The sequence below is a fragment of the Mesoplodon bidens genome (assembly GCF_964165515.1).
Source record: "Mesoplodon bidens genome assembly, chromosome: 12".
NCBI lineage: Eukaryota > Metazoa > Chordata > Mammalia > Artiodactyla > Ziphiidae > Mesoplodon > Mesoplodon bidens.
The window spans coordinates 63,054,010-63,070,222 of NC_138168.1; the positions used below are offsets into that span (position 1 = coordinate 63,054,010).

Here is a 16,213-nt window from a genome sequence, read left to right on the forward strand (position 1 = left end):
GGAAAGTTTTAAAAGATTTCTTTATGTAGAAGGAAACTGATTCCAGATGTTTCCAGATGAAAAGTGTAAAGGAAAAAATGCATTAAAATGCACAAACTTGTAAATATTTGGGTAGACATAAATGTACTTATAAAACAACAATGTCTTAGGGGTTTAAAAGTTAGAATAAAAGTAATATTAAAAGAGAATAAAGTCCCAAAAAGCTAAAACCTAAGCGTCCATATCAACAACTTAATAAAAGGAAACCCAGAAAATTAGACCTAGGATATGGAAGGAAAGAAAAAAATAAAGATAAGACTAGAAATCAGTAAAATAAAAAAGAGACTGACAAAGTAAAAAGCAGATTCTTTGAAAAGGTATGATCCCCCATGGTGAGCCTGATTACCCCAAAAAAGAGAGAAGGCACAAATTACATCAGGAATGAAAAAAAGGAACACAAATTCAGTGCTACAGCCACTGAAAAAATAACAAGTGATTATTGTAAATCACTTTATACCAATATAGTTGAAAATGCACATGAAGTGAAAAATTTCAAGAAGCACTGAGTCAAGAAAAATTAGAGAATCTAAGTAATTCTATAATCAATGAAGAGATTGAACCAGAAGTCAATAAACTTCTTGCACAGACCTTTCTAGGCCCAGAGAGCTTCCACAGTTAGTTCTATCCTTCAAGGAAAAACTACCTCTGATCTTATACTTCTTCACTGCTTATTGTGAAGTGAAGTTGGCATCGCCTTTCACTTGAAGATCATTTTATTGTTGGTGTTCTGGTATTTTATAGTGATGTGAATAAGTGTGAGCCTTTGATTTATTATTCTGGTTACTTGATATTAGTAGTATGAGCCTTTTGATTTCAAGATTTGTATGTAACTTCTTGAATCCCATTGAGAATACTATTTAGATGGATTTGTTTTAAATGTTTTTCTCTCTTCTCCTCCCTGTTTTTCCTTTGTGTTGATCTTAGACCTTTTCTTTTTGTTGATCTCATATTGTAGGCTTACCTCAAATGACTGGTGACTCATGGTGGTTCATTGATATTTAAGAATGAGGGATTAGGTAGGTTAAATGGAGGCAGAATTTGTTGATTAGAGTTTGTTTAGAGTAAGTGGGCAGGGAGGACTTCCTGTTACGCTGAAGATCACTAAAATGCCAGAATGAGGTGAACTTTACTCTGGGTCACTAGTATCCGTGCTAGCCCCCTGGGTTCTCCAGTCTACTGATTCTAAAATTATATGGGTTCATTGTGGAAACTGGGAAATAAAGGTAAGTGCCAAGAAGATAACAAGAATCACTGTGAACCCATCAGCCAGAGATAAGACTATTTGTAAACTATGTATTATGTATAACATAAAATTAGGACCATATTGCCTATTCTGTTTTACAGTTTGCAGTTCATACTCAGCAGTGTCTTTCCCCAGGTCATTAACTATTCTTCTAAATCATAACTGTTAATGGCTGTATAATACTCATATTATATACATAGTCCATATTTTCTTTAGCCATTTTCCTATTATTAGACATTGTACATATGTCTATTTTTTGTTATAAATAGTACTGCATGTATATATTTATATCTAAATATTTGTACATAATTTTTTTGCCTTAGGATAAAGTGTAGGAAGTGTAGTTTCTGACAAGTATATATACTTTAAGGTGTTTGTTTCAGACTTTTTCTAGAGATTTTTATATGCACAGTGCTTGGATCCATCCACAGCCAATCTTTGTTAAGTGTGCAGATATGAATCTGTAGTAATCTCTAATACACAAATTGGTGTTTACATGGATCCCTTTTTCAGTGGCATGGGCTGGAGAGCTGCTGTATAGGTATAACTAAAGTTACCAGTACAGCCATTCCCTGCAAAATAATAATTTGCTTTTCTTCTCTATTACACCTTTTCGACATATTTTCTTTACCAGTGCATGGTCTTCAATCACTGTTAAACAGATTACTGCAGAATTAACACCCCCCCCCCAAGAAAAAGGGAAACATTAGTATACTAGTTTATGGCATCTCTTTTAACAGCAAATAAGAAAGAATGCCCTGAAGTTTGATTAAACATTGATAAGGTTATATTGTTCCTGTGGAAGAATCTGTAATGTCTCAGTGCTCTAAGTCTGTTGGATATTCCTAGTAGGAACTGTCATTTACGGAGCACCTCAGTGCCCCAGTCACCAATCTGGGTACTTTCTGTAAATTATGTCCAAGGCTTGTGCCAGTTTTTTGAGGTGTGTATTATCACCACTTCATAGATAAAAAATAATGTTTAGCAAGGATATGAAACATTTTTCTAAGTCACATAGTTGGTGGCTGTCTATAAGTCACAAGAAGGTAAGCTCCATGAAAGCACTGAAATGTTTTCGTTTCCTAGTGTATACCCAGCACGAGACTCTTCTTAACACGTGGTAGCCTCTCAGGAAATATTTGTTGAATGCTGAAAAAAAATGAATGAACAGAGGTGGGATTTGAACCCTCGCCATTTTGAAACGGAACCCCTTTCTGCCAGGTAGATGTCAGCTTCTTCAGCGTGTTCAGGTTTCACTGAGAGGTTGAGTGTGAGGTTTGCCCCTAAGTGATGTGCTTGTCCAGTGCGTAGTATCTCCTTCCCCCATTTTCATTTGACCAGTTATATAAATTGCTTCACATAAAATTTCACTGCCATTTGGGAGAATCTTCAGTTAAGTCAAATGTAACTAAAATGATACTGAGTATATAAGAGACCAAGCAAAAGTTAGAACCTTGTCTTTAAAAAACTTCTCAATACTCTCAAGCAGTTGTTCTAACTTCTACACTGAATTTTGTAACAGTTCAAAGTTCTTCAAAAACAAGACATTATCTTTGAGCATAACATACCTCTGAGCCTCCTGTGGGAGTTTCTTGGCACTGGGCTTGTTGCATTAGGATCTAATCCTCATCCTCTAGGAAAGGAAATCCCCTGAAGACTCCAGCAACGCGTAGGTCTGAGTTCCCACAGAGTCGTTTCCAGAAAGCATGCTGCTTGAGTAAAAGGTCAGAGGACTGACTGATAGGCAATGTGGTCAGCTAATTCATCTTCAAATTGGAGAGGCATCTGTCACATTTGAATACCAAATCCAGCAATTGTCCATTTCCTAAAAAAATGCTTTTCACCTATATTTATTATAGGCACCCTTTATATAAAGGCACTTAACAAACTGATTGACTTTGTCAACTCAGATGAAGAAAAGGGGGAAATTTATAATTTTCCCCCAAATTGTTTAATTAAATCAGTTTACTGATTTTTCAGGTCAACAGTTACTTTGAATGTCTATGCACTAGGCACTCTGCTAGACCTGGAAAATACAGAGATGAATCAATAAATCCACGCCTCCCTGGAGCTCACAGTCCAGTCAAAGACAGACAGATAAACAAATCTCCCAGGGCATGGTCAGGGCTGCAGTAATTGGAAAGACCCAGAGGAGGACAGAGCATCTCCTGGGAGAAGACAGGCAGGTGAGTGGCTTATGGCACAGCCTTTCACAGTGTCACCAAAGGATCTTTCTAGAATTTATAAATCCAGTCATGTCGCTTTCATGTTTAAATCCGCAGCAGCTCCACACTGACTGCCCCGAAGGCCACAGCCACCTTTCAGACACTCCCGTGTGCCCCCCACCTGCCCCACTCCCTTTACAATCTGACTGCTTAAGTCCTAATCTTGCCCATGTCGCTTATCAACTCTGTGATCCTTGGCAAGTTGCTAACCTCTCTGCAGCTAAGTTTCCTTAAACTGGGTAAATACAATAACACTGTGTCACAGTGTTATCATGAGGATTAAATGATTTGATAGAAAACTCTTAGAAAAGAGCCTAGCACATAGTAAGTACTATAGAAGGGATGGTTGCTATTCTGTAGAAGTGATGGCTACTACTGTAATCACTGTTACTCTCTCTTTCCCAGACTGGTGTTATTTTCTATACTTCCCTGGCTCTGCACAAAGCACCATTGCATAGATTTGTTACTGAATTAGATACCAGGCCCCTCTCTTGGGGCGCTAGCTGAACTGAGGCCCCCTGGCAGGATCAGGGAGTTCTTTCCCGCGCTCAGGTTCACGCTGCCAATAATGAAACTGGGTTTGGTGCCAGCAAGACAGGCTTTTATCCAATGGCCAGAGAACGGAGAAGCGGAGCTCATGCTCTAAAGGTACCATCTCCTCTAAGGGAGGGAAGTAAGGGAATCTTAAGGGTCAGGAGGCAGACAGGTCATCAGGGCACTAGGAAAGGGGTGGAGATTTCCAGGGGCAGCCTGGGCACGCGCGATCTTCCACACTCCTTTGCACACGGCACCAATTGTGCAAGCAGAGTACAAATCCCCCCGCTGGGCAACGATCTTAGCATGGTGATGAAGCAAAGGAAACTCTTGGGCTCCTCCAGGTTTCATCTGCACAGATGCGGTCCTGTGGTCAAGTCAGGGCCGGGTTCTGAGCGGTTGACCACTGTGTATCTCTCAAAGCATGTATCTCTCCCAGTACAGCTGCAAACCATTGGCCCAACACCAGGTACTTTTGAAACAAACACAGAGATAAATCAGGGCAAGTGTCCTTCAGCTCTCAGGGGTTGATATGGAAACACAGAGATAAATCAAGTCAAAGAAAATGGCGACCATTAGCCTACTTTGTCTGCCATCTTGGATCTAGCTGGTTCAGTCTGGTTTTGCCACGGGCCTTTGTGGCATCTTGTTGATAAAACACAGCTAGCCTGTACAGTTAAAAAATAGTTTCTGTACCTATGCATGGGTGCATGGGTGACACATTGTCACTATGTAGTTTAATTCTTAGGTTACTTCTCACTGTCTCATGTCTTTGTCATCAACAAATTCTAGAGTTGTTGCCCTGAGTAGATTATCAACTCAGATTAGGGATTTCACCACAAATTCTTTTTGTTTTAATTTTGTACTTCTCCACAGAATCGAAGTCCAGTGCGTATTGCAGGCGCTCAAACATTTGTTTATTGATTAAAGGGGAAATTCCTTTTTTCCCCCCTCTCTCTTTGTGAAGCCTTTTGTAACCATTCTCTCCTTTTCTTCTCTCCACTGTGCTGGTAGCATGTTAACATTTTTTACATATTTCAACTGTAGTTCTTGTCCAGTTCCGTTGTAATCATTCATTTTATTTTATTTTTATTTATTTATTTATTTATTTATTTATTTATTTTTTGCGGTACGCTGGCCTCTCCCGTTGCGGAGCACAGGCTCCGGACGCACAGGCCCAGCAGCCATGGCTCACGGGCCCAGCTGCTCCGTGGCATGTGGGATCTTCCTGGACCAGGGCACGAACCGAGCCCGTGTCCCCTGCATCGGCAGGCGGACTCTCAACCACTGCGCCACCAGGAAAGCCCTGTAATCATTCATTTTAATGTCTACCTGCTTTCTCTGTCGGGGAGGAATTGCTTTCATTTGCATCTCTGGCCTTTAGCAAAGGCCAGTGGACACATATTTGTATGAATACTTGATAAAGAAAGAATAATACTCATTATGTTAACGCCACTGTGTTTAAGGGAATTTGTGAGAAAAAAAATTGAGTGATTTCTTTATATCTGTTTTGGTTCACTAAATGTCCAAGAAATGATTCAGGGACTCTAACTAAAGAAGCAGGAAACTCCAAATAAATATTGTTCTAACATAGAGGCAAAACATTCCAACAACTTTACTTTTACTTATATGTCTCCAAGCTCCATGTTTTCTAAGATAAAATATTTTGTCTATAGCTTCTAGGAAAATATCAAAACTTGAAAACTACCTAAAGTGTTATAGAGGTATGAAAGGATGGTGGATTTTGACATTGTTGGATTAAACTACTTTGAGAAGAAAATTCAAATTGAATTAGATTTCACAGCTCTGTTAATTGTTGGAGAGAAATTTCCTACTAAAATCTATTCTGATTGGGTGTTGTGTAACAAAGTAGTAGGTAATTTAAATTTCATCTTTTACAGAGGTGAAATGTTTGTTTCTATGGTCATACTTTAGTTTCAGTTTCATGCTATGCATTATCTAAAAGGTAAATCTAAATAACATCTTTTAGTAGCAAAGAGGTGATTAAAAAGATCAGCATGCCTCTTCTGTAGCTTAACAAGAGGGCAAAGATTTTCATATATCATGTATGCTTTAAACTCATGGTTGCAATTTAAATGCTTGCTTACCACTAAATTTTTTCATAGTTTTCTTCAAGATGAGACTTATTTGTAGCAGAACTGTTCACAAGTTTTGTTTTATATTTAGTTAGAACAGTAAGGTTATTGGTAATACATCTTCATGACTGAATTTCTTCAGCAGTGAGGGAATACGTATTGTAAGTCAATAAATTTGAGAATATAAATAACTTCTCTTATCATGATTTTCATTCATTGTCAAAAGCTTAACTCCGATTACTAGTAAAAGTAGTAGAACTTTTTCATCTTACTTCCAGCAAGTACCTTATGCCAATTTCGGGTTTCTACTTTTGGGTTCACCTCCACTCCAAACCATCCCACTTCTGAGAACTCAGGCTCTGAAATTCTCTTCAGAGTCCATAACTTCTGTTCTTCTTCCTTCCTCACTCCCTCCCTCATTCCCACTCCTTCATTCGCTCGATCCTTCACTTCTCACAGTTCTCCATCCAAATACCCATGTTCACATGGTCCTAACCCTCCCTGTTCAGCTGTTTCAGTCACACCTTGACTCTCTTGTTCCCTTTTCTGTTTCCCCTCCCTTCCTATCTCCCCATGCCATGTTATCTTTTTACCCCACTCCCCCACTCCCACTCCTGGAATTCCAGGCCTCTGGGTCTTATTACAAACAATTCATGATCTCAGTTAAGCTGGGCCCCCAGAGCTGGAGGGTCTGTTCACTCTTCCATTATTGATTCCATCTCTGTTGTCCCTACTGATTTGCTGCCATCCTTCACGTGGGGTCTCCTAAGCCCCCTTCATCACTTCAGAGCCCCACCTTGGCTTCCTCACTCCCCACAGATGCTTCTTACTTACAGAGAAGGATTGAAGGGCTGCTTCCAACTTCCTATGGCTACCCCTCAGCTTTTTCTGGTTTTTGTATCTTTAAGCCTTCTTCTCACCCACCTATCTCTGAGGCTAATCCCCTGAGAGTATTTTATTGTATCATTAACCTGACTGTTTAAACCAGTTTCTTATAATGAGCTTAGGTTGTTTCTGTTTTTTTTTTTTTCAAATACGAACAGTTCTGAATTAAACATCCTTGGATATATATATTATTATGTTATATACTATATTACTGCCCACTTGTGAGAGTACAGGCAGTGCTAGCTTGGCATGGTTCTCCGACATGTACAATTTCAGTTCCCACAGTTTAATTAAATAACACCAGTCTCCCAAAAACATGGTTCAAATTTCAGTAACTAAGATTTATTGACTATGAGTAATTGCATAAAGTACAATCTTTGCTACTAGCTTTTTCAGTCCACAAAACACTATGCAAATAGCAGATGCATATCATGGTCAGTGACCAATGTCACTTCTTTTAAAGTGTATCAGTGATTGGTTACTATGCATCTGTTGGTCAGTTCAGCACAGACAGCAAAACAAATATTTGTGTTGCTTTTTTATCTGCCAATGGTAGACCTACATCACATTTTATAGAAATGAATTATTGAAAGAGGGAATTGGCTGATAAAGTGCAGTTTAAAAAAGAAAAGTGATAATGCTGGAAATGAAATTCAGATCAAATGTAGTTGGGGTTACGGAAGAGATAGCTGACTGTGGGTAGGCAAACACTACCGCTGTTCAACACACTCTAGATATACAGCCAAAGGAACTTAGTGACAGTGAATTTATTGACATGAGAAGCATGGTTGTGATGAAAAGGATGAAGATGTCCCAGAGGAAGTGACAGTGATACAAAGATTCATATTAATGGAAGTTTTGGAGATGTTTCATGATATTAAAAGTACAAAGGTTAAAACGTTGGAAACTTATCTAAACTTAGAAAGGAATGTGACAATTTGCCAAGGCATATAAAAGATTCTCACTCTGTATTGTGAGAAGTAGATAAAGCAGTGTTCAAACTATTCTTTTTTTTTTTTTTTTTTTTTTTTTACTTTTTATTTTATATTGGAGTATAGCCGATTAACAATGTTGTGATAGTTTCAGATGCACAGCAAAGGGACTTGGCTATACATATGCATGTACCCATTCTCCCCCAAACTCCCCTCCCATCCAGGCTGCCACATAACATTGAGCAGAGTCCCCTGTGCTATATAGTAGGTCCACTGGTTATCCATTTTTTTTTAAGTTTATTTATTTATTTTTTTAATTAGTTTCTGCTTTATAACAAAGTGAATCAGTCATACATATACATCTGTTCCCACATCCCTTCCCTCTCAAACTATTCTTGATAGGTTTATTACAAAGAAATAAAACTTTAATTTTCCATGGTTTAAATTACAGGATACTAAATACAGATTAGTTTTACTGTTTTTTCATTTCCCTATATATTTATAATTGACAGTAAGAGAATTTTTATTGTTTTTGATAGATCCTTTAGAATTACTCTGCCATAAGTTTGTGTTAGTTTACACCACCATTAAAGGCTTAGGAGAATCCATTAGTACTCTTATGACCTTGTTCTATTTGCCATTCTTTACATATTTGTTCAAGCTCTTCTTCTGATGGCTCTCTATTTTCATGGACATATATACATTTAGGTTTTTGATTTCCTAAAAAAAAGAACCTGACCTAGACCCTGTTGTATTTTAGACCCACTGTACTTTCACTCTTTTTTCCTTAACCTTCGTTTTCTTTAGAAATGAGTTAGACCTGCTTCCTCAGTTTATTTGCCATTCACTGCCTCTTTAGTTCTGCAGTCCCTTGACAGTAGGCATGCTGAGGACAGAGGTCATGTCTCTTTTACTACTGAGTACCCAGTACCTAAACTACAGATCAGCATACAGTCAACACTCAGTATGTTTTATTTGAGGGAATGAGTTCAGAAAACATAAAAAAGCCTCTACCCACCACCCACCCTGGCCCATTCAACCATCCCTCCTGTCTTTAGTATCTCTTCATCTTGGCTTTTGGGAAATGCCATGCCACCTTTCCACACTGTGTCCATTCCCCTTTTTCATATTCTTTGTTCCAGTCAAAGTAGGCTGCTCATCATTCATCTGCCGCCTCCCATATGCCTTCCTTCCTGCAAGCCTTTCCTTAGACTGGCTTTTCTCTGCTCTGCCCTCTCTTCCCTTCCATCAGCTCTGCCTGGCAATATCATGCCATCATTTCCCCTCTTCAGAGTCCAGCCCAGAGGCTTCCTCTATGAAATCTTTTCTGATCTCTTTCTCACTGGCCACCCCAGCCTTTCCTCTTTAAACAGCTATAGAACTCTGCACCTAGAGTCTACCAAATATGAGCCATTTGTGCTGTTGCTTTTGCCTTTTCCCAAAAAGTAGAAGCTCCCTGGGGGATCTCTTACTCTTTCCTTCAGTTCATAATATAGTCTTTACACATAGTTGGTGCTCAATGCATATTTTATTGAATTGTCCTGAAATGTGACATTCCAGAGAGCTGCCAAGGGAACTCCATTCCACTGAAAACTATTGAGGACTCCTTTTTTTTTTTTTTTTTTCTAACTCACAAGTAAACTTCTGTCATTGTTCTTGGGAGTTATATGGTGTAATCACTTACACCATGTTAACCAAATGATCTAGTTAAAGTCAAATGTCAAAGTGAAGAATAGTGGAGAATGAGAAAGTTGCAAAATGTTAGAGCTGGAAAGATTTTTAGGGATCCAAGGAGGCCAGCCCTTTAATTTTATAAGTGAGTAAATTGATGTCTGGTATGTTAAAGTGACCTGCTCCAAATCTCTACACAACTAGTTTGTGGTAACATTTGGGTCCGGGATGTAGTCATCCAACCCTGTCTGTTGCTCATTCCCACAAGCTGTCACAGTGAATATGAGAATAGTGTTTAGGTTTGTGTAATTAAACTGTTAAAAGAGGCATCTGATATTCTTATATTGCCTTTTATGGATTAACAAGTAGAAAATTGTTAGGTTTTCTTTTCTCCCTACTTTAATTATTATAAGTTTTTGGACTGGATTCATTTACATCAACTGGGAAATTTCTGGCGACATTAACCCAGGAAGGCATAGATTTGTTTGCTAATATTTAAGTAAACTTTTTGTTGAAGTATGACATACATACAGAAAAATACCTGAAGCAAAAATGTGCAGTTTGAATTTTTCCAATGTGCACACATCACGTGACCAGCACCAGATTAGGAAACAGAGCAGCACCAACAAGTTTAGAAGTATTTAAAGAAATAAAAATTTGAAGAAATAAAAGGGCTTTGAAACTACATCATTTTTTTTTCTCTCCACAGGTATTGTCAGTCTGTGTGTTAACGACAATCCTTGGTTGTATATTTGGGTTGAAACCAAGCTGTGCCAAAGAAGGTAATTAGTATAGTAATTAGTGTGTGTGTGTGTTTGTGTGTGTGTGTGTGTGTGTAGGGGTACTAGTCAGCCTTTTTCAGAATGTGATTGAGATAAGCGTTATGTCCTAATCCCTTGAGTACTCCATAGATAGTGCAAATTTGATGCTGGTTTGAGCCTTTTTCTTGAAGCTCTTTTATTATTTTAGCCATATACTATTTTATTTACTTGCAGAACTTCATCCCAAAATGATGAAGAGGGGCTATGACCAAAAAACCAACCAACCAACCAAACAAACAGAAAAACCTCAAAACAACAAAAAATAAAGAACAAAGACACAAACAAGCAGCTGGCTGACAGGTTCTGGTGCTGTGCTCCTGGAGCCTCTCTCCCTGACTTCCTCCAGTGACTCTCAAACACTTTTTCTCCCTAAGGAGTTAGCCCTGGAGGTTACTAGGTAACCAGTTAGCATCCCTGGGCAACCAGAAACTTATCCTTACATGCTTGTAAGTCTTTTAAAATTGCAGACATGTCAAAGCAACAGTGATATTTTTAAGCTTCTAGATATATATGTATATATATATATTTTATTGAGTACAGAAATCTAGTCAACACTGACAAGATTACTATGAATAATAAAACTATGAATCACAGTACACTGTAGCAGTCATTATTTTGGCTCTGAGGTAGTTTTTATTTTTTCCCCGTTAAAATCACTGATGGTCTTCCTAGGGAATTTGGTTTTGAAAATTGAACAAATCATTCTGTTCAACTCTTCTGTAATTGTAATAAGAGTCATTTAAAAAATTTTAGTGATTGTTAAGCTGTCATTTATTGTTGAAATGAATGAAATGTAATTTTATATATTTAGTCGGCAACTATTCAGAGCAAACTGTCAATGTTTAATAAAATTAAAAAGCTATAGACTTTAGTGTTCATCTATGTAGCCTTTAGACACAAAGCAATTCCCCTTGAATTTAGTTTGGCATGTAAAAATAAAACCGAATGATTGAAAACAGCAATTTAAATCCAAACTCAACATGGAATGCATATTATTTTTTAAATGACTAGGAACATATTAGTGAGCTCCAAGTAATAGCTATTATTATAATAGCTTTTCCCCCTTGGGTCAGGAAAGTTAATATTTTTGACCCTAGAAATTATTATTGTCATTTCATGTCCTTAAAATTGCCTAGTTTCCTGGTGTTAAATGAGAGTTAAACTCTGTGGCAGTGTCTTCTTGGGTCAGGAGACCATTGCAGTCAAGAGCTAGGATTATTCATTTTTTTCTTTTGGACTTCCATTATTTTATAAGTGGATTTTTTTTCTTACCATCCTGATTTTTTAGTAATCCAATAAAAACCTAGCTTATTCTAGATAACTAGTAAAGAGTTACAATGTAAAATTGTTTTTAATGAAAAGTATTTTCCTTCCATATCTGCCATTTATCCATTTAACAAAAACGTATTAGTACCAGCTATAGTCAAGGCTCTTGCTAGGCACCAGGGATACAGTGTACTGGGTAACATCCAGATGTGGTCTCTGTTCTTAAGAAGTTTGTGCTCTAGGGTGAGACTGGGATATTAACCAAATGATCTAGTTACAAATGGAAGTAAGTGACTGAGATGAAGGGTAAGGTTTTATACAAACTTAAGAAAAGGAGAAAGGACCTAGACTGGGAGTTTGGGAAAGTTTCTCCAAGGGAGCAGGCTGGATCTGAAGGTGCAATGGATGTTTTAGGTGATGGTGGGAGATGGGTCCTGCAGAACATGTTCTGTACAAACACATTACTTCTCCTTTACACCAGACTGAGAATGATGTAAGTCAGGTATTCTCTGTCTTTCTGAACTATTCATAGATTATCACTTTTTAGAGAACTCTGCATAAAATCTTCAGAACAAGCTCTTCTTATTTTTCTTTTCTTTATTATTCAAAAGTATTTAAGTTTTATTACCCCCAGTAGGGTTTATAATATATAAAAGAAAAAAAGTCGTCTTTTTTTCCTATGGCAAGAGATAAAATTGCAAACTCTATAAGGTTACTGCCTTCTGTTTGTGTCATTTTCTACATGCATTTGTGAAAAGATTCTTGGTTAACTTTATTGCCCACCCCATCTGTGTTTTCTAAAACAATATTTGAACCTGACTATAACTAACTTAGGTGTATTAATTGATGTTTGCTTTGTAATTATATAATGATTAGAAACATCTAACTCCTTCAATATTTTCAGTTAAAAGTTGCAAAGGTCGCTGTTTTGAGAGAACATTTGGGAACTGTCGCTGTGATGTTGCCTGCGTTGACCTTGGAAACTGCTGTCTAGATTACCAGGAGACGTGTATAGAACCAGGTAAAAATATGCAGGGGAAAAGATGGAGTCATGGGCCTTGGTAAAAGAGCAAAGAAAAGTTCTGCATCTTTTAGGTATGTGATTTACCTAACCCATTTGAGATTTTAAAAAATTTGGCCTTTATATTTTCTGAGAGAAAAGACATTTACATATTTTGCCTTGTTCAAAGTTTTATGGAGAACAAAACTGCCTGTTTTTAATGTATGCTGACAGCCTATGTAGTCTAATTTGCATTTCACCTAAGTTCAAAAAGGCTGCTTAAAATATATGAATATTTCTATGGGCTTATTAAAGCAAGAGTTCTTAAGATGTCCACTTAAACTTCAAAGTGAAGCTATCAGACTATGGAAATTTTCTGTTTGATTTGGTCTTCTCTGCGTATGACATGGAATAACATTTAAATGAGAGCGAGCCAGGTTTAGATTAAATTTTGAGAACTCTGACAAGGACTGGTGGAAGAAGCCAAGACGGACATGGGAGTTGTATACTAAGAATTATGTTTGTTTACATTTTAAAATGATGAGATTCTGGCTTTTCAGTGAATGATAATTACTGCCTGCATATTTTCTCTTAGTTCAGATTGACCACTGTGGTGGTAGGTTCTGTGACTGACTCAGGGTTAGAAAATGGTCCATTTTCTCTTCATGGATCATGTTCCAGAGACATTTCTGTATTCACTTTGGACATGTTGAATTTGGACCATGAAGCGTATTGTGTTGATATTTGTTTCTAGAACGGATATGGACTTGCAACAAATTCAGGTGTGGTGAGAAAAGGTTGTCCCGAAGCCTCTGCTCCTGTTCGGATGACTGCAAGGACAAGGGCGACTGCTGCATCAACCATGGCTCCGTGTGCCGAGGTCAGGAGGTCATGCCCTCGCCGGGTTCAGATGCAGGCTTACCTCTTCCTAGGTCCTAGCGGGGTTTAGCACAGATGTATTTTTTACATTAGAAGTCATAGTTATTGGCCAACCATATTGGCTGAAAAAATATTTTAAAAACATTGTATTAAGGAAATTTTCAAACATATATACCTGAATAGAGAGAATATGTGATGAAGCTTGTGTCACCCAGCTTAATAATTACCATTATCTAACATGGCCAATGTTGTTTTATCTGTAGTCACTCACTCTCCTGCTACAACCCCCTCATGTTATTTTGATATTAGCTGCATAGTTAACGCTGTACTTGTGGAAAGATCACTTTTGCGGGCCTGGCTGACTATGTAACAGGTTCCTTTATAGTAAGTGAGGACGATGTCTGCTGTGCATTGAGAGAGTAGATGTGAAGTTAGGGCATAAGATTCTGTGTAAACTGATGTCATTATGATGTCTAGGTGTTACAGGGTTCCTTGAAATTCTTTGACAGAACCTGGCTCTGTATGAGAGGAACTAAGACATCAAGGATTTAATACCAGAAGATTTTGTTGGGTGGATAGAAGAAGGGTTGTAAATTTTGGCTGAAAATATTAACAATTTGAAAATGGAAAAGGTGCCTTCAAGTTCTCCCAAATACAGTAGTATGTTTTAGTCTTGCAATTATACATTCATTTTTTAATTCCTGATATCAGCTAACTTTTATTTTGAAACAGAATAACTCCCTTTATTTGTTTTGTTTCCCTAGAATCACGTCCCATATTATCTACGTATCTGTTAACATATTTTGTTTTTGGAATCTGTCCTAATGTGTCTCACAGGCATCACAATCATTGTTTCTATTGAGTGTGTTTAACTCATTGTACTTCTTGAAAATGTTTTAGGTGAGAAAAGTTGGGCAGAAGAAACATGTGAGAGCATTAATGATGCACAGTGTCCAGCAGGGTAAGATTATATTCTGAGATACTAATTTTTTTTAGGAGTACCATTTTTTTCTCTTTCCAAATAAAAATAATAATTATTCATTGGTTCAGTAAATATTATTTTTAGTTAAGCCTTCTTTTGGCACTGGTGGTATAGAGATGATTATGGCATGACTCCCCACTCTGGAAGCTAGTGGAAAAAAGAGAGGTCATAAATATTTAGTATTCATGAGTGCTGGGTGAAAGTATTTGTGTTTTCCTTCTTAGGAAGGAAGGATCTTTACATTCATTTGAAGCTTTTCAAGTTGAACTTATAGCAAATTACAACTTCTTTTTATTTTTTTTGTGTGTTTTTGTTCATTTATATATTTTTGGGATAACGTGTCTGTGAGAAGATGTTACATAATTTTTATAATTTTTACTTGTTATTTTTGTATTTAGAGTATTTTTACAATACCTTATGTTTACAAGGTCATCAAAAAAATTTTGTGTGAAATTCAGGTGGAAATTTGGTGACAGTATTAAACATAATTATCTTTGCTCCACTTGAACAAAGATATATGAATTCAAATTCATATAATTTGAATTATTAATCTTCAGAAATATATTTTTCTGTCTTTAAAATAATGATTTTTCCAGACTGTTAAACATTTTAACGCTGTATTTTAGCTTACTTATGTATATAATTTATTTTTGTTTTTTAAATATGTATTTTTGTTTTCTGTTGGATGGAAGAGTTCTTTTCTGTTTAAAACAACAATAATAACAGCAGCAAAAACTAAACCCAAAAAATTCCAACAGAAGAGACTTTTTTCAAAGAGGACTTCTCATATATCCTAAGATGTCTGTTAAGTCCAAGGTATATTGGAAGTTTTACACTTAATGAATTTCGAATCTTCCTTTTCCTTCTAAACATTGACTATTATTTTCCAATTGTAATGTTGACTCTGTAGTGGAAAATATAAGTCCTCCTTTCTTTACAAGAAGACCATAATTTAGGACACATTTTATTATACGGGAAATTATTATACCCATATATTTACCTGGAGGCCCAGCAAACTGTTTTTATGTTTTCTGTTGATTGAATAGAAATAATTTTATACAGACATGGACCATTGAGACTATATGCAGCTGATTCTGCAGAGTCTCCCAACAGAACTATGGTACAAATACTAGTTAGTGGAAATTATTCACAAATTTCCTCCTTTTTCCATTTGTGTTTGGGTATGAGAGTAAGCTGGGGAGGCAGTAGAGTTGGAAAAGGCAAGGTAAGGTAAATCTTTGTGCTCAGATTTTTAAATTACTGAGTAAACTTTCAGTGGAAAGTTTTTTCATGGTTATCCAATGATATACGACTTTCCTACTGTCTATCAGATGTCATTAGAAGCTGCAAAATTTCTGAACCATGCCTGTTTTGGTGTAGCCATGGAATGGTTGTCCATAGTTATTCTCTTTTGTTGAGTATATCATTATACATGTTTTTTTGCTTCCCTCTTTGGATTTCCATACCACACATGTAAATCTGTGTGTGTGTGTGTGTGTATGTGTACCTTCATTGTTTGTTCATTTCTAGCTTTGGATCATTTCTTTGTTGTTTATATATTTAAATGTAGTAAATACTTCACCAACTTCTCTATTAAATATTAATATCTTTTAAATATGGTAAACTTAAAAGCTAAATAT

General features: G+C 36.9%; 1 protein-coding gene across 1 annotated transcript in view; it reads left to right on the forward strand.

Annotated features, from left to right (window-relative positions):
- The window catches only part of ENPP1 (ectonucleotide pyrophosphatase/phosphodiesterase 1), a 67,857-nt gene that overhangs the window by 22,573 nt on the left and 29,071 nt on the right, over nt 1–16,213 (forward strand). Inside the window, exons 2-5 of the mRNA XM_081251268.1 lie at nt 10,335–10,407; nt 12,617–12,733; nt 13,467–13,592; nt 14,492–14,552. Coding sequence (XP_081107394.1) covers nt 10,335–10,407; nt 12,617–12,733; nt 13,467–13,592; nt 14,492–14,552 — 377 coding nt within the window. The remainder of the gene's footprint in view (nt 1–10,334; nt 10,408–12,616; nt 12,734–13,466; nt 13,593–14,491; nt 14,553–16,213) is intronic.